Genomic DNA, 18,880 nt, shown 5'->3' on the forward strand with positions numbered 1-18,880 from the left:
AGAGCATGGCATTTTCAACATAGCATTTCTAAACAGACTAGTTTTCTTTAGAAAGCATAAATTACTTCAATTTGCACACAACAACAGAATTGTTCAAAAAAATTAAAAATTACCACGGCCAATATTATTAGCCCCCTTAAGAACTGACCATTTTATTTAGCCATAGCACAAACCAGTGTTGTGCAATGATGTGCTTTGACTTTGTAATGCTCAAAGCTTGTAAAATCAAGTTAAAATTAAGAGTTATCTCCCAATTTACACACAGTATAAATCCTCCAGTAAGGGTTTTGGCTGGCACTTGAGGAAGCATCATGCAAACAAAAGAAATCAGTTTAGACTTGCGAAAGAGAATTGCTCATGCTCACAAAGCAGGAGAAGGATACACAAAGTTATCATAGCGTTTCCAAGTGTCAAGAAGTGGAGTAAGAACCATCATCAAGAAATTAAAAGAGAGCCACATTGTACGGAACAAGCCTAGCGGAGGTAGGAAGCAAAAAATTTCAAAGACCCTGGAAAGAAAACTTGTGAGAGATGTGTCTAAAAACCCCAGAACAACTGCCAAGACGCTAGGGAATGACTTAGCCTTGTCGGGAATTGTAGTCTCAAAGAAGACAGTCACTAGAGTTCTGCACAGGAATGGACTGCGAGGTTGCAGACCAAGAAAAACTCCACTTCTGCAGAAGAGTATGCTAAGGACAACCTGGAAAGAGAGGATGCATACTGGAAGCATGTCCTTTGGTCAGATGAGATGAAACTAGAGCTCTTTGGCCACAGAGATATTGCTTATGTTTGGAGAAAGAAGGGTGAGGTGTATAACCCAAAGAACACCATCCCCACAGTGAAACACGGTAGTGGGAGTGTTATTCTGTGGGGATGCTTTGGTGCATCTGGAACTGGGAATCTGGTCAAGGTAGAAGCAATCATGAAGAAAGAAGGATATGTGAAGATTTTGAAAGAAAATGTCAAGCAGTCAGCATCAAAACTGGGTCTGGGTAGAGCTGTCCCAAACGATTATTTTTCAAACGATTAATCTAGCGATTATTTTTTCGATTAGTCGACTAATCTAACGACTAATTATAAGATTAGTCTTGAGTTGTTGAAGTTGTGTGTGGCTGTGGATGTGTGCCGCTGAACTGTGGGCATGTTGCAAATATAAAGTAAAAACAAATAATAGAGATGCACCGATTTATCGGCTGGTGACCGGAATCGGCCGATTTTCACGTGATCGGCCATGACCGGAGACCGGCCGGTCAGTCTGACATATGCCGATTTTTTGCCGGTCAAATGCACTCGCATTTACATCGCGCAACATCAGCATCACACGCAGGCCAGCTGACAAGTCTTGCCTGGGCCCGGGACGAGATAATCTCAGAGGAACTTCTCTCTCTTCTCTCACCGGTAGCCTTACTCTGTCCCTCCGCTCCGGGACAGCGGGCCCCTCCCGCATCACTCTCTCTGTCTCCTGACTGCAGCTGGATCTCTCATCCTCTCTGACGGAGCTACCAAACTCAACTGTTTCTGTCAAAGATAACGTGTTGTGTCGGGCTTTTATACAAGCTAATGAACGTTAGCATTAGAGCTAGCCTGTTACCTTACGTTACAAGGCTGGTAAACTATGGCTGCGCTGTTTCTAACCTACGTTCACTTTACTAGTCCCAGCTTCACCGTCACCACCTTTTTTTAAATATTTGTTAAGAAAATCTTTAAGGCCTCTATTTTCTTCTCTTTTTCTCTTTTCTTTCCTTTTCTGAGCACCGGACATTTTGAGCGTAATGAACTTCAAATCAAACGGCAACATCAAATTTTGATCAGTGGCCAAACCATTTTTGTGTTGGGGGTGGGGGGGTTCTTGACCACTATTTCAAGGACAAGTAGGAAGAAAACAAAAAAAAAAGCTTTTATGTAACTCAAATATTACATATTTTTTTTCCCCACAAATTGGCCTATTTTATTTTTTATTTTTTCCCCACACCAGGAGTAATTTATATAGTTCTATTTTTATAGTGATAGCGATTATCTGTTCAAAAAACGTTCTATTAAAGAAAAGATAATATTAATATTCTATTAAAGAAGAGAAAATAAATCTTTGTGTGTGTTGTAAAGTGGTTAGAAAAAATGAAATCGGAATCGGCTAAAATCGGTATCGGCAGGTCAAACTCAATGAAAAATCGGAAATCGGAATCGGCCGGGAAAATTGTAATCGGTGCATCTCTAATAAATAAAGATGAACGTTTGTCTTGCTGTTTGTTTTGGAGTTGCAACAGATAAATGTTTTAGACTAACATCTAAAAAAAAAAAAAAAAACGGCGGCACGCGATCTACCCGCACTACCTTCGCGATCTAACGGTCGATCGCGATCGACGTAATGAGCACCCCGTCACAGATCATCTCGTCGTTTCTCTTCTCAAAAAAAAGGAAAGCTCAGACAATGCAGCGCGACCTATGCGTGTGTATGAGTGTGTGTGTGTGTGTGTGTGTGTGTGTGTGTGTGAGTGCGAGTGCGCTCACTCGCGGGCTGGAGAGACCGAGTACACCGGGATGGGCTGACTGACTGTGATTAGAGATGGTGAAATACTGTTTATTATTATTATTATTATTATTATCATCATCATCATCATCATTATTATTTATTTAATTTTTGTAATGATTTTTTTTTATGGTCAAATGAGACTGTGGCGGGCCCAAACGATCGTTTGAAAAATAATCGTTTGGGACAGCTCTAACTTGCTCCTCGCTCCCACTAAAGCTTGCCGCCGCCATTGTTATGTTCTTCTACTTCTTCCGTTTTAAACTAAGGCGTCTACAGCGATTGGCGACTAGCGTTCTGGTGCATAGTTACTGCCACCACTGGACTGGAGTGAGAGTTCATCTAGTAGGTTGTTGTTTGGAACGGCGACGCGTCGACGCAAATTATTCATGTCGACGAATTTATGACGTCGATTACGTCGACTAATCGTCCCAGCTCTAGGTCTGGGTCATCGCTTTGTCTTCCAACACGACAACGACCCAAAACACACATCACTCCTGGTGAAGAACTACCTCCAGAAGACCAAAGTGAATGTTATTGAATGGCCTGCACAAAGCCCTGATTTGAATCCCGTAGAAAATCTGTGGGGTGAACTAAAGACCAAGGTCCATGCCAGAATGCCATCAAATCTGGAAGAGCTTCAGAGATTTGCCAAAGAAGAATGGGCTGGTATTCCTCAGGAGACGTGTCAGGGATTTGCTGAAAACTACAACAAACAACTGCAGGTTGTTATCCAGCAAAAAGGATACACAATTGATAATTAACATCAGGGGGGCTAATAATATTGACCCTGGTAATTTTTGTTTTTTGTGAAATAATTTCATTTCTGTGTGGAAAGTAAAATAATGTAAGCATGCAAAATAAAAGGAGGATGTTTGAAAGACCTGTGTTAAAAATGCTTTGCTCTGTTTAACAGCACTTGGGAAATACACTACTCACAATAAGTTAGGGATATTGTGAGAGACTCAGCGGATGTCATACATACGGTGTTTGTTTCACTTCAGAGATTTTTGGGATAGGGAGGCAATTGTATTGGGGTGATGGACACACCTCATTTTGTGTTTACCACGTAATGGTCTAACTGTGTACAGTGTTCCTTACATATTGGGGCCAATACCAAAAAATACTAAAAGACAACCCTTTTCAATGTGGCATCAATTTCAACATTCTGTGGGTATAAAAAGCTGGTATTGTCAGTAAGTCATTCCAAGTTCGTCATTCAAACAGCCATGAACACACAACGTCACTTAACGGACGAGCAGCGCCACCAGGCCATAGCACGCCTTCGGGTCAGTGGAAGGCAGTCAGATGTTGCTCGTGAACTTGGTGTGTCTCAAAGTGTCATCAGCAGACTTGCATCAAGACACAGAACTACTGGCAGAGTTTGTGACAGACCCAGGAGTGGAGCCCCACGAGTGACCACAACGATGACCAGTACCTAAGGACCTATGCACTCAGACATCGTTATGCAACTGCCACACAGCTGCAGGCCCGTTTACGAGATGTGAGGGGTACTAGGGTTTCCAGACAAACCATTCACAACCGACTCCACCACTTTGGCCTGAATGCCAGACGACCGTTGCAGGTGATTCCACTGACACCAAGACACCGCCGTGAACGTTTGCAGTGGGCACAAGATCATGTGACCTGGACAATGCAGCAGTGGTCTACCGTCCTGTTCACTGATGAGTGTCGGGTCACCTTGCACAGAAATGATGGTCGTCGGCGTTGCTGGAGAAGGCGAGGTGAGCGATACGCCGAGGTCAACTTGGTCCCCAGGGTTCGCTTTGGTGGAGGAGGTGCAACAGTCTGGGCAGGCATCACCAGTCAGCGCAAAACAGATTCGGTTATTGTAGATGGCTCAGTCACTGCACATTCTTACCTCAGAGACATCATAGAACCCATCATCATCCCCCAATTCCGCCAGCACACCCCCAACTTTCTGTTCATGGATGATAATGCTCCACCACATCGTGCCAGAATTGTCACAGCTCGACTTCAGGAAGTCGGAGTGCCTCATATGGTATGGCCAGCAATGTCCCCTGACCTGAACCCCATAGAGCACGTCTGGGACCAGCTGAAGCAGAGACTGGATGATCGTATCCACCCCCACGTGACCTGGCAGAACTGCGTTGTAGCACTTGTGGAAGAGTGGAGCACATTGCCTCAGAACAACATCATGAGGCTAGTGAGGAGCATGAGACGTCGCTGTCAAGCTGTCATTGCGGCAAATGGTGGAAACACCCGCTACTGACATTGTCAATTTTTGTTATTTGGGGCTATCCTTGTTATTGTCTAAATTTTTGGGGTACTAAATATTAAACTAATGAAAATGGTGTTTCTTCTCATTCATTATTAGTAATATCAAAGGGAACTTTTACTTATTTCATTAAAATTCAGACCAAATAGAAAAAGCACTCACGTAAATAACAATATCCCTGACTTATTGTGAGTAGTGTATTTTCAAAAGAATCAAATTTCCATAGGGGGGCTAATAATTTCGTCCTCATCTGTATGTCTGCTTAAACATGCATGTCTGTTGTGTCTTCAGGAAAGAGGTAAAGCATTCACGCTGAAAGGAATATCTCTCGGTTTCTTCAGTGGTTTGTCTACAGAGACTCCTGCGGTTATTTAATGCACCTGCATGAGTACTTTGTCTTGTGCCTGACTTTGGTAATGAACTAAACATCCATCACACCTTTGTGATGTCTGGTAAGGAAGGATTGTATCTGACTTTACCTTTTTTCAATTATGATAATCTGACACGCAAGCAATACAAGGACCACATGTTGTACTTGATATCTTATTTCACTTCTTTCATAAGTGTTCGTAGTCGTTTCTTTGTGAGCAACACTAATGTCTTCCTGGAGAGAAATATGTGGTATTATCCATAAATTTACACGTATTATTACAGGGCCTTGCAACCTGGAATTAAAATGGATTGTTTGGGGGTTTGCATCATTTCTTTCAAAGAACATGCCTACAACTTTGAAGATGTGATGTGATGTGAACCACACAACAAAGTACTGCTTTGTAGAGCCACCTTTTGCGGCAATTACAGCTTGCCGCACATCTAGCCAGAGAGATTTCTGCCCATTCCTTAAAGCAGTGATTCCCAATCTGGGGTACGCGAAGTGACGTAGGGGGTACGCGAAAGAGTTGATTCTGAACTCAACCTGATTACATTTTGAACTGAAAAAACGGATAACGGGTTGTTTTCTCATTTTCTGATTCTCCACCTAAATGAAAAATCAGAAGACTGTTTTTCATGTGAGTCAATTATGTTAATAGCTAGAACAGGGGTGCCCATTGCGTCGATTGCGATCGACCGGTAGATCTCAAAGGTAGTGTGGGTAGATCGCGTGCCACTGAAAAACAATGTTTTAGATGTTAGTCTAAAACATTTATCTGTTGCAACTCCATATCAAACAGCAAGACAAACGTTCATCCTTATTTATTTTTACTTTATATTTGCGACATACCCTCAGTTCAGCGGCACACATCCACAGCCATGCACAACTTCAACAACAACTCAAGACTACGTCTTTCTTAAAGAGACAGCGCTATTTTACTAAAGGTGCAATGCACCAATTTTACTTGATTAAAAAATAAATTATGTCGTCAACAATTCTAATAACTTTCTGTCATTTGAGCTGTCAAGTCATAAGTCTGAGGTGAACTAGGTCGCCCGGCTAACCGCCAAAAATGGATAAATGGCTAAAACGGATAGATTACCCTTCCAGAGAGACCTCAACTGCTACCACCAGTCAGTCCACAAATGTAGAAATGTTTGGTAGATTTCTTTTTTCAAAAGTGAACTGCTGCTGCTCACTGAAAATGCTGGTCAATAAATCTATTTTGTGAGAAATAATTCACTTTAAGATATTTTGTATGTTTTGCATGCTCAATGTGGGTGGTGGGGGTGGCGGCAGGCTCACAGACATTTCTTTTTCTAGCTACTACAAGTGCGTGAGAGTAGGGGGTACATGGCTGGAGGTCAAATGTCTGAAGGGGTACAGGCTGTGAAAAGTTTGGGAACCACTGTCTTAAAGGAATACTGCTCCAGCTCCTTCAAGTTGGATGTGTTCTGCTGATGAATAGCAATCTTTAAGTCTGACCACAGATTCTGGGCTTTGACTAGGCCAGGGATGGGCAACCTAAATGATAGAGGGGGCCACAACTTTTCATCGACACTACCAGAGGGCCACATACCGCACACTTAACCAGATATGATAAAACTGCCATTTTAAATATGTTTGTGTGTGTATAATTAGTATATATTTATATATATATATATATATTTATAATTATATATGTGTGTTTATTGAAGCAAACAAAAAAATAACCACTGTGATTTATTTATTTATTTTATTAATTTGTGCATTTTTACACCAAGAAACAGTTTAACATTTTCCCTGTATACCCTCTCTACCTCACCACTATCAGCAGTGGGCACTGGTAAAAAGCCGCCTTTGTTTGCGAACTTTTGATTTAAGTTCCGCTATGATAGCAGCCCTTGCAGCTTCAGTATACTTCTCGTATTTAGTTTTGTGCGATGTGTTGTAGCGGCAACTTAAATTGAAATCTTTCATGGCAGATAACGTCTCTAAACAGACTAAGCACATAGGTTTGCCTTTACATTCTGTGAACAGATAACCTTCTTTCACCTGAAAGACACAATTTTCTCGATCAAGTTTTCTCTCTCCTCCGCTCTCCGCTTTGCTCAACGTCTCTTCTTCACTGGTAGAGAAGACCCGGTGGAAGCGTGTACGAGGCGTCAGTCACTGTGTCATTACAACTGATTCAGTGCCGCAGAAAAGATGTATAATTTTCAAAAATGAATCTAAGGGCCACGTCGAGTGAGGTTGCCCATCCCTGGACTAGGCCATTCCAGCACATTTAAAAGTTTACCCTTAAACCCCTTGAGTTGCCTTCCTTACTTACTTCCTGCTGGAAGTTGAACCTCCATCCCAGTCTCAAATCACTGGCAGACCGAAACAGGTTTTGCTCGAGAATGTCCCTGTATTTAGCACCATTCATCTTTCCCTCGATTCTGACGAGTTTCCCATTCCCTGCTGCCGTTCTGTACTATGTTCTTTCCATCTAATTATGTTGGATTTGATTGTCCTCTGGGATACGGGATACGAAATCCGGGATTGGACTTTATTTTAATATCCCAAACCTGACTTGTACTTTGTGGTGTTGCAGCGTCTGGGGCCTTTCAGAAAAGGTGTATATATACTGACCACATGTGACATTTAGATTCCACACAGGGGGACTTTATTTCACTAATTATGTGACTTTTGAAGGTAATATATATATTCGTCTCATTTCACTTCACCAGCTTAGAATACACTATATTACCAAAAGTATTCGCTCACCTGCCTTTACTCATTCTATGAACTGAAGTGCCATCCCATTCCTAACTCATAGAATTCAATATGATGTCGGTCCACCTTTTGCAGCTATTACAGCTTCAACTCTTCTGGGAAGACTGTCCACAAGGTTGAGGAGAGTGTTTATAGGAATTTTTGACCATTCTTCCAAAAGCGCATTGGTGAGGTCACACACTGATGTTGGTCGAGAAGGCCTGGCTCTCAGTCTCCGCTCTAATTCATCCCAAAGGTGTTCTATCGGGTTCAGGTCAGGACTCTGTGCAGGCCAGTCAAGTTCATCCACACCAGACTCTGTCATCCACGTCTTTATGGACCTTGCTTTGTGCACTGGTGCACAGTCATGTTGGAAGAGGAAGGGGCCCGCTCCAAACTGTTCCCACAAGGTTGGGAGCATGGAATTGTCCAAAATGTTTTGGTATCCTGAAGCATTCAATGTTCCTTTCACTGGAACTAAGGGGCCAAGCCCAGCTCCTGAAAAACAACCCCATACCATAATTCCTCCTCCACCAAATTTCACAGTTGGCACAATGCAATCTGAAATGTACCGTTCTCCTGGCAACCTCCAAACCCAGACTCGTCCATCAGATTGCCAGATGGTAAAGCGTGATTCATCACTCCAGAGAACGCGTCTCCACTGCTCTAGAGGCCAGTGGCGGCGTGCTTTACACCATTGCATCCGACGCCTTGCATTGCACTTGGTGATGTGTGGCTTGGCTGCAGCTGCTCGGCCATGGAAACCCATTCCATGAAGCTCTCTGCGTACTGTACTTGGGCTAATCTGAAGGTCACATGAAGTTTGTAGCTCTGTAGCAATTGACTGTGCAGAAAGTCGGCGACCTCTTTGCACTATGCGCTTCAGCATCCGCTGACCCCTCTCCGTCACTTTACGTGGCCTACCACTTCGTGGCTGAGTTGCTGTTTTTCCCAAACACTTCCATTTTGTTATAATAGAGCTGACAGTTGACTGTGGAATATTTAGGAGCGAGGAAATTTCACGACTGGATTTGTTGCACAAGTGGCATCCTATGACAGTTCCACGCTGGAATTCACTGAGCTCCTGAGAGCGGCCCATTCTTTCACAAATGTCTTGTTTCACAGTCTGCATGCCTGAGTGCTTGAATTTATACACCTGGGGCCAGGCCAAGTGATTAGAACACCTGATTCTGATCATTTGAATGGGTGAGCGAATACTTTTGGTAATATAGTGTATTTTGTGCAGATCCATTGCATAAAATTCAATTCAGTTCAATTTTATTTATATAGCGTCAATAACAATACAAATTACCTCAAGATGCTTTACAAAATCCAGCCTGACACCTGGCCTGAAACCCCCAGAGCAAGCCTGAAGGCAACAGTGGCAAGGAAAAACTCCCTTTTAACAGGAAGAAACCTTGAGCAGAACCCAGCTCATAAGGAGGGACCCATCTGCCTAAAGCTAGCCAGGTCGAGAGAGAAAAGAGAGAGAGAGAAGAGAGATGTGTAGAATCTGATGAGGGGAGGGAGAGGGACACACAGCAGTTAACATGCTATGCAGTAGTAGCACAGAATTGAATGACTAGTAATAGAGAAGAAATTAAATAAGAAATTGGAGGGCAGGAGCTCAGTGCCAAAAGAAATGAGAGGAAAGGAGTTTTGTGAGACCCCACGACCCTTCACAAGAACAAGCGGTTACAGAAGATGAATGAATGAATGAGTTTGGTGCGAGAAAGAGAAGAGGACATGTGCTCAGTGTATCGTCCCCTAGCTGCCTATGTCTAAGCTTTTTAAAGAGCTATTTGGACAGCCAGACAGTAATGAATTACAGTAATCCAGCCTGGAAGACACAAATTCATGAACTAGTTTTTCAGCATCATTCTGAGACAGATGTTCCTAATTTTGACGATATTACGCAGGTGAAAGAAGGCAGTCCTGGTTACTTGCTTTATGTGCGAATTAAAGGATATATCCTCATCAAATATAACACCAAGGTTTTTCACAGTAGTACAGGAGGCCAAGGTAATGCCATCCAAAGAAACCATGTGGTTAGACAATGAATCTCTGAGATGTTTGGGGCCAAATACCATGACTTCTGTTTTGTCTGAGTTTAAAAGTAGAAAATTATGGGTCATCCAAGCCTTTATGTCTTTAAGGCATGCTTGGAGTTTAACCAGCTGATTCGTTGCATCTGGTTTCATGGATAAATATAGCTGGTTGTCATCTGCGAAGCAGTGAAAGTTTATGCTGTGTTTCCTAATAATATTGGGGAAAGGGAAGCATATATAATCTTACCACAGAACCCTGAGGAACGACATAACTTACTTTTGTATAAATAGAAGAATCATTGTTGGCATGGACAAACTGGAATCTGTCTGACCAGTCTAATGCAGTTCCTTTAATCTTGATCACACTTTCAAGTCTCTGTTGTAAAATATTGTGATCTAGCAGAACAAGTATAGAGACAAGTCCATTGTCAGAAGCCATGAGGAGATTGTAACTTTAACCAGAGGTGTTTCTGTACTATGATGACCTCTAAAACCTGACTGAAACTCTTCAAACAAACTGTCCTGTCTCATTTAAATTGTCACACAACAGTTCTTTTTCTAGAATTTTAGAAATAAAAGGAAGGATGAAAACATGTTAAAAACATTTAAATTAAGTTGTAATGTAACAAAATAGGTAAAAAGGTCAAAAATAGGTAAAAAGCCAAGTGGATGAACACTTTTGCAGGGCACTGTATCTTATTACGGCTCTATATAGACTGAATAGAGTAATAGGATAATCCTGTGTAAGAAGGTCAAGGGTCATTGCCACAGTACCCTGCTACTCAGTGTAGTAAATATCCTATAGTAATATTGATGAAAAGTCTAATAGAGATTTAATGTAATCTATCAGTTTTAATGCACGTTCAGCAGCTGTTGTGGTTGTGGTCGTGCACGGCGTCATGGTTTTTGAGGTGGTTTAAGTTGATTCAGGTGAAACCTCAGTCAGGTTAGAGTGAGTTATTATTTATTCCTTTGTTTTCCTCTAATTTAACCCAGAGCAGAGCTGCAAACAAGCTTATTTGACAGCAAAGAACAGACACAAGAGGTTTTACTGCAGCTTTTGGATTTATACATTTCTCTCTTACATTCAGCTTTGCCAAGAAATGTTATTCGTTAATTCATAGGATTAGATGTTACAATCCCTTGTACAAAGATTCCAGGCAAAACTCATTTGGAGGCCCTGTCCAACTGAGAAAACCTAACAAACCTACAGTCAAAAACCTACAGTCAACCTACAGTTAATTCGAACCTATACGTTTAAGAAATATCAACTAAACAAATGCTGCTGGCTTGTACAGCCCACTCAGCAGCTAAACAAACAAATATAGCTACCAACCAACATGAAGACATCAGATACCTGGCCTAGCCAACAGCAGTATGGAGCATGTCATTGGGGTTTTCAAGTGATCACCCCCCTTCACCGATGTTCCGTTAATTTAGTTAAGTTAGTAAACAGTGAATTCGTCCTGGAGTCACCCCCCTCCACGCTGCCATTGCCCAATCCCGTTTTTCTCACCATTCAGTGACTATCAACAACTAACCTCTCAAGAAATTAACCTAGCCCTTTTATGCAGCAAACAGAGCAAACAATCCGACTTACTTGAAATGTTGATGCAGACTGAACCATGACCCAAAAAAACAAATCTACTGTGATTCATCCCGTTGATGTGGACTTAAATATTAGTGCTGATTTTGGTGCAGGCCGAACTGCCTAAGAATTAGAATTTGTCCCAAAGTACAGACGCACCAAACTCATCAACGAACTAGCAGCAACAAAAATAGACTGATGTCAACTCACGTTCCATGTGTCAGGGCCAAAAAGTTGCACTAGAAAACACTGTAAGAATTTAGTCGATTGTTAGATAGCACATTCTCCTGCATGTAAGGAAACAACGCTTTATACCAGCAGGTGGCAGTAGTCTGTATTCATTATTCAAACAAGTGGAAACCGAATGAGCCAGGAAGAGATACAAACCATTGCACTGAGTTGTTGACGTCTGTATCATGTTGATCAGTTTGTTCGCACTTTGTTCATTCGAGATGATCTAGACGATCCTGTCATTGTGAAAATATTTGTATATTTGATTGTTTAGATCAGATGAAGATGGAAAACGGCAATAACCTTCTGTGTTCCCTTTGAATTTTTATCATTTTGCTTACTTTCATCACTTTAGATTTTTCTTTTTGTGCACTGTTTCTCTAAGCTGAACTGCCAATCAGAGAGTTCTCTCTGACCAAGTTGGTTCACCGGCAATTCAACGCCTAAATGCCCGACAAAAGGCACCCAACTCTAGCCAACAATGTTGGTTGGGTTGTTAATAGCAAATCCAGTCCTTAAACTTTGAGGCCTTAGGTTTCCATTAACTGTAACATATTGCCAGGTACTAAACGACAACTAAATGTCATGTTGATATCTCTTGCTTCTCGAAAGATTTGTTTCCAATTTGTGTATTCCCCAACTTTGACACCTTGGCTAAAGTTCCTTTCATGCAATAATGGGATTTTTTTTTTACTTTTTCTTTACAATGTAAGCATTCTCAAGGAGATTAAGTCTTTAGTCATACATTTAGGAAATAATGTATTGTCCTCCCAGCACTTACTCACAACAGCATTAAGTCATCCTGGCATGTACAAACATGTGTTATTAAAATCACAGTAAATCAACTCTACAGAATGATTAAAAATATGCATTGTTACACTTAAAGAGTCACAGTTTGGAAGTTGGATTCTTTCAGAGGAGTGAACATTTTATTTCTTATGATGTTCAGTGTGGTAGTCTGCCCTACTATGGTCAATCTATTTAGGGTCCCTCCTCCTTCCTCAGTCATTTCCTGTTTCTCAGCCTGTTCTGATCTTTGCACCGCTGACAGATGTTTTTTTTAGATGCTCCACACAGCAGAGGGCGCTCTTGGTGCTTTTTCAAAGCCAGGAGGAGGAATGTGAGGCAGTGGCACAGTGATGTCATTTATCAGCAAGGCTAGGCTGCATTGAAGGCACCCAGAGGTGATGGTTGTGCCCATGCCAGTTGGTTTATTCCTCAGAGTCCACTTGTTCGATGTGAGACTTCATAGATTTCTCTGAATTTGAGCTTCCAACCATCTTATCAATGGTGAATTGAAACCTGACAGTACTCCTAGCTGTAGCTGAGTCTGATATTTTTAAAGAAATGTGATGTGTCATGGGGTAATTTCCCATATGTAGCTTAGCATGGTGAAATATGCTCATTGAAAATAAGTTTGCTGTTAGCTGACACTGGCCTAGTGTGTGTGAGGGATAACGTTGACTTTTTTTTAGTTTTTTAGTTTTTTTAAATAATGGCTTTGTGTGTGTGTTGGGGGGAGAGAGAGAGAGATATGAAAGTAGCAGTCCACACTTCCTGTCTACCTCCGTCGCTCAGACACAAACAGTGTTGTTAATTATACTTGCAGGTTTTGAAATGTCTTCAACATCAGGTCACACCCTCCTTGTATCTTATTTATCTTCAACTCACCATCTCTTCTCCGTTTATCTCTTCTGATTCTCTTTTCAGTCTCTCTTTGTCTTCGCCATTTTATTTTAATCATTCTTTTTTTTTTGCCCTCTTTAGTCTGCAGGTATCAATTCCATGCCTTCATATACACTACCTGGCCAAAAAAAAGGTCGCCACCTGGATTTAACTAAGCGTATACAGTTGATACCAGATGTTTACATACACTGTGTTAAAAGACACATAAACATTTTTTCCTCACTGTCTTAAGTTAGATCAGACTGAACCTCTCCTGTTTTAGGTCAGTTAGGATTACTGAAATTATTTCCATTTGCTAAATGCCACAATAATAAGAGAGAGAATTTCTTAGAGAATTTTTTATTACTTTCTTCAAAGTCAGAAGTTTACATACACCAAGATTACTATGTCTTTAAACAATGAAGGAAAGCCCTGGTGATGATGTCATGGTTTTGGAAGCTTCTGATAGGTCAACAGACAACATTTGAGTTAATTGGAGGGACACCTGTGGATGTATTTTAAGGCTACACCTCAAACACACTGCTTCCTTGTTTGACATCCTGGGAAAATGAAAAGAAATCAGCCAAGATATCAGGAAGAGAATTGTGGTGCTCCACAAGTCTGGTTCATCCTTGGGTACAATTTCCAGATGCTTGAAGGTGCCACGTTCATCTGTTCAAACAATTCAAACACCATGGGAATGTCCAGCCATCATACCGCTCAGGAAAGAGAAGGGTTCTATGTCCCAGAGATGAACGTGTTTTGGTCCGAAATGTGCGAATCAACCCCAGAACAAAAGCTAAAGACCTTGTCAAGATGATGGCTGAAGCTGGTAAGAGAGTGTCATTCTCCACAGTGAAATGAGTCCTGTACCGACATGGGCTGAAAGGCCACTCGGCGAGGAAGAAGCCATTACTCCAAAAGCAACATAAAAAAGATTACAGTTTGCAAATACACACAGGGACAAAGACCTTAATTTTTGGAGACATGTCCTGTGGTCTGATGAAACTAAAGTGGAACTGTTTGGCCATAATGACCATCGTTACATTTGGAGGAAAAAGGGGGAAGCTTGTAAGCCTGAGAAGACCATCCCACCTGTGAAGTATGGGGGTGGTAGCATCATGTTCTGGGGCTGTTTTGCCGCAGGAGGAACTGGTGCACTTCATAAAATAGACGGCATCATGAGGAAAGAACATTATGTGGAAATATTGAAGCAACATCTCAAGACATCAGCCAGGAGGTTAAAGCTTGGCCGCAAATGGGTCTTCCAAATGGACAATGACCCTAAGCATACTGCCAAAGTAGTTACAAAGTGGCTTAAGGACAACAAAATCAGTGTTTTGGAGGGGCCATCACAAATTTGTGGGCATATCTGAAAAGGCGTGTGCGGCCTACAACCCTGACTCAGTTACACAAGTTCTGTCAGGAGGAATGGACCAGAATTCCAGCAGACTATTGCGAGAAGCTTGTGGAAGGATACCCAAAACGTTTGACCCAAGTCATACAGTTTAAAGGCAATGCTACCAAATACTAAGGAAATGTATGTAAACTTCTGACTTTGAAGAAAGTAATAAGAAAACTCTAAGAAATTATCTCTCTCATTATTGTGGCATTTAGCAAATGGAAATAATTTTGGTAATCCTAACTGACCTAAAACAGGACAGGTTTAGTCTGGTTTAACTTCAGACAGTGAGGAAAAAAGGTTTATGTGTCTTTTAACACAGTGTATGTAAACATCTGGTTTCAACTGTAGGTACAAGCCTCCTATTAGATAATTACTGCATGGGCGATTATCTTACAGCTGGCAACAAGTTATTTAACCCCAACAATGTTAGTCTGTTTGAGAAGGGTCAAATCATTGGCATGTATCAAGCAGAGAAAACATATAAGGAGACTGCAGAAACTACTAAAATTGGGTTAAGAACTGTCCAGCACATTATTAACAACTGGAAGGATAGTGGGTCTTAGAGGAAGAAATGTGGTCGGAAAAAAATCCAGAGTGATCGTGATCGGGATGTGCTGGAGAAGGCTTTGCGCAGTGGTCAGACTCTCCAATCATCAATACAAATTAATGCAACACTGGATGGAAATAAATCTTGTGACATTGGAGAAGCTTATCAAAACAATGCCACAGCGAATGTGTGCTGTAATCAAAGCTAAAGGCGGTCCAATGAAATATTAGAGTGTGTGACTTTTTTTTTTGGTGGCGAGTCTTTTCTTGGCCAGACAGTGTATATTCCTGTTTATATATGTGTTCTTCTTCTTTTTATCACTCAGCCAGCTGTCGCTCTCTGTTGCTCAGTCTCTCTCTCTCTGGATCTCATTGTTTCCTACTCATCAGTTACTTCAGGATAGAAAGCAGACCTCATTTGACTAAAACGCCATTTGTGTGTGTCATTGATATTCTTAACTCCTGTGCAAAGTTCTGTATTCATTATGCACGCATTACCATTTTAAATGAATGCCTGTTATGACTGTCTTATGTCTGAGGCTGCAGGAGCTGTCTCCCAGAATGTAGGTGTTTTGTTTTTTGTCCGTGGCTAAGATGGCTGTTGCTAATCTGAGAAAAGGTACTAATATGGTGCTGCTCAGGTCAGGTAGCTGATATTGGATCACTGGATGGAACTGTGTTGTGTTTAAGCCCGTTAACGATATTCAGTGTCACAAAGCAGGCCTTTAAAATCTCTCAAAACAGCTCCCCCCCCCCCAAAAAAAATAAAAAAAAAATACAGAGAAGAGTCTTGCTAGGCTGGAGCTATATTCTTTCCTCATTCATCACACCGTGATATTAGTGCAGTTTGCAGACATGAATCTCAATCACAGTGCACTTGAGTAAGACATAAACGTAAGACGGGGCGGCTGTGGCTCAGTAGGTAGAGTGGGTTGTCCACGAACCAGAGGGTTAGCGGTTCGATCCCCGGAATGTGCCACATGCCGAAGTGTCCTTGAGCAAGACACTGAACCCCCAGTTGCTCCCAGTGCGTGGCACTGGTGTGTGAATGTGTGAGCGAATGGGTAGATGTGTCTGTGACTGTAAAGCGCTTTGAGTACCAAAAGGTAGAAAAGCGCTATATAAAAGCAAGTCCATTTACCATTTACCAAGACATATACGGTAATTTGCCATTTCATTAGGTACACTGAAGAATTGATACAGTATATGTAACTGTAATAATGTTCAGCTTATGTTGAAACAGTGTATTCAACCGCCTATGATTCCTCTTGTATTTTCAAACTGTCATGTAACATCATCAGTTTGTATCATCAGATTCCACATGTACACTTTAGTCAGATATGTGTATCCATGACAGATGTATGTTTATCTTGCTGTTCTCTTCTCTCTTTCTTCTGTCTGTACCCGGCTGGCCTTAGGCAGATGGGTTCCTCCATATGAGCTGGGTTCTGCTCAAGGTTTCTTCCTGTTAAAAGGGAATTTTTCCTTGCCATCGTCGCCTTCAGGCTTGCTCTGGGGGTTTCAGGCCGGGGTTTTGTAAAGCGTCTTGAGACGATTTGTATTGTTATTGACGCTATATAAATAAAACTGAATTGAATTGAATTGAACTGTATGATCATTTTGGAGGATGTAATTTGTAGTGCTGTTTATCACACTTTATCGAATTAAAAACAAAAGTGTTTTTGTTATTTAGCCCTGCCCATTGATTAAAATGAGGAAGTCAAAATAATAGAAACACAGTTGAATCAATGGCTCTTTCAGTTATTTTAAACCAATGCTGAATAACATAATTTTTATCAAGCTTAGATTTAGTGTTAGGCTGCACTAATATAATATAATATAATATAATATAATATAATATAATATGCATGAAAAACTGTTAGAGGTCAGTCATGTGCTCTTAATCTAAAATACACATGTGCAAACTTGTTTTAGCTTCTCAGCCAAAGACTGCTCCTTATACAAGTGATTACTATACAAAAAAAAAATAATAATTTGAAGATTTGCTTAAATTAGGATTTATGGCGTCCATCCGTCTCACCATGTCCACTGATCTCCACAGGGTTTCCTGATTGGTGCTCGGCCAGAAAATGCATGCGAGCCTATCGAACCCCCTCCGAGAGACAACTTGACGGGTGCCTTCATTGTCCTCATCAAACGATTTGACTGCAACTTTGATGTCAAGGTATGACATTTACGCTTGTAGGTTATTACAGAAGGTGGAAGCCCGCCCTGCCTGTCTAGAGGACTAAACACAATAAAACTGAGCATGAACAAAATGACATGCTGCATCTTTGGATACATGCAATTAAGGGTTTTGTTATAGGCATCCGGTGCTTGTCAAGTCGTGTCTGTTTCTTTGGAAACTGTGAATGCACATTTAACAGCACCTGTACATAATGAAAAACGCAAGTTATTTCAGCAGCTGCTATTTAACATGGGCGAGCAGCCAAAACTATAACAGTGTATGTGAAATAATATCTACTTTGTACTGCTTCGCTTTGCTTTTTATGTTGGAAGGTGGTGTTTCAGAGTTAGTTTTTACTGAGAGCTCTTAGATCAGCTTGTTGGGGCAGGAAAACAGGAAGTGTCCATTTCCCTAAACACAATTTCCTGCATCTCATTCAGTTGCCTCTATTTCTTTTCTCCCCGTTGCTGCAGCTTTTTATGTAGGACTTGTGGAGTTGAAAAGTTCAGTTTGCCCAGTAAGTCAGCAAAGTGGCTGAGAGATGGAGAGAGATGATATCCATTAGTCAAGTCGGCCATGAGTAGTACAGAAAGAGAGTCTGGTGAAGGCGGCATAAGTGTGTGCGCGTTTGACGTGTAGCCATGTTCATTACTGTATAAGAATAGAAAGATGCTGACAGGAGAAGCATGTATTAATAATTATGTCTATAGATCTGAACTGTCAATTTAAAACGGCAATAAAAAATTAAAAATGTTACTGTCACTCTCACAGTCACTCTCAGTGAATATAAATTAACCAGAGTTAGAACGGTGTGGAACTGGGTCATAACAATGAGAGCAAAATATGATGCAAAAAATCTTGAGGGTTTTCTTTTAGGGCTCTCAGAGATCTGTATGATAGATTTCCTTTTCATAAAATGAAATGCCAAACGTCTTGTACTTATGCCCACTTCTTCTGCACATTAAGATTCTGTTGTGAGTAGCAAAAAGTTAAATTTGCCACGTGAAATGTTGATAATGTGGCAAGTATATCTTCCATTTGCTATTAATGCAACACCGTCTGCTGACTATTGTGGATGATTTGTGCCAAAAGAGACTATTTTCATGGATTATTTGCCACTTTTGCATGGATAAATGGAAAAAAAAATTCCACATGCGTGGAATCGCAGTAGATTGGTCTTAAATGTTAAAATAAGCAACCGGAGTGGATTCAGATTAAAACTGAGGAAGGAATGGAAAGGAGAGAAGCAGATTAAGAGAGCAAGAGCAAGGATGATTAATGGGGTGAAGGAGAAGAAAGCATGCAGCCTCTTG

The 18,880-nt window shown here is 41.2% G+C and overlaps 1 protein-coding gene across 2 annotated transcripts in view; it reads left to right on the forward strand.

Moving 5' to 3' along the window:
- Nucleotides 1-18,880, forward strand: part of rnf13 (ring finger protein 13) — a 63,110-nt gene that overhangs the window by 16,111 nt on the left and 28,119 nt on the right. For both annotated transcript variants that reach the window (XM_084547601.1, XM_084547602.1), the window contains one exon: nt 17,442-17,564. In XM_084547601.1, coding sequence (XP_084403727.1) covers nt 17,442-17,564 — 123 coding nt within the window. The remainder of the gene's footprint in view (nt 1-17,441; nt 17,565-18,880) is intronic.

Source organism: Chelon labrosus, assembly GCF_963514085.1.
Source record: "Chelon labrosus genome assembly, chromosome: 7".
NCBI lineage: Eukaryota > Metazoa > Chordata > Actinopteri > Mugiliformes > Mugilidae > Chelon > Chelon labrosus.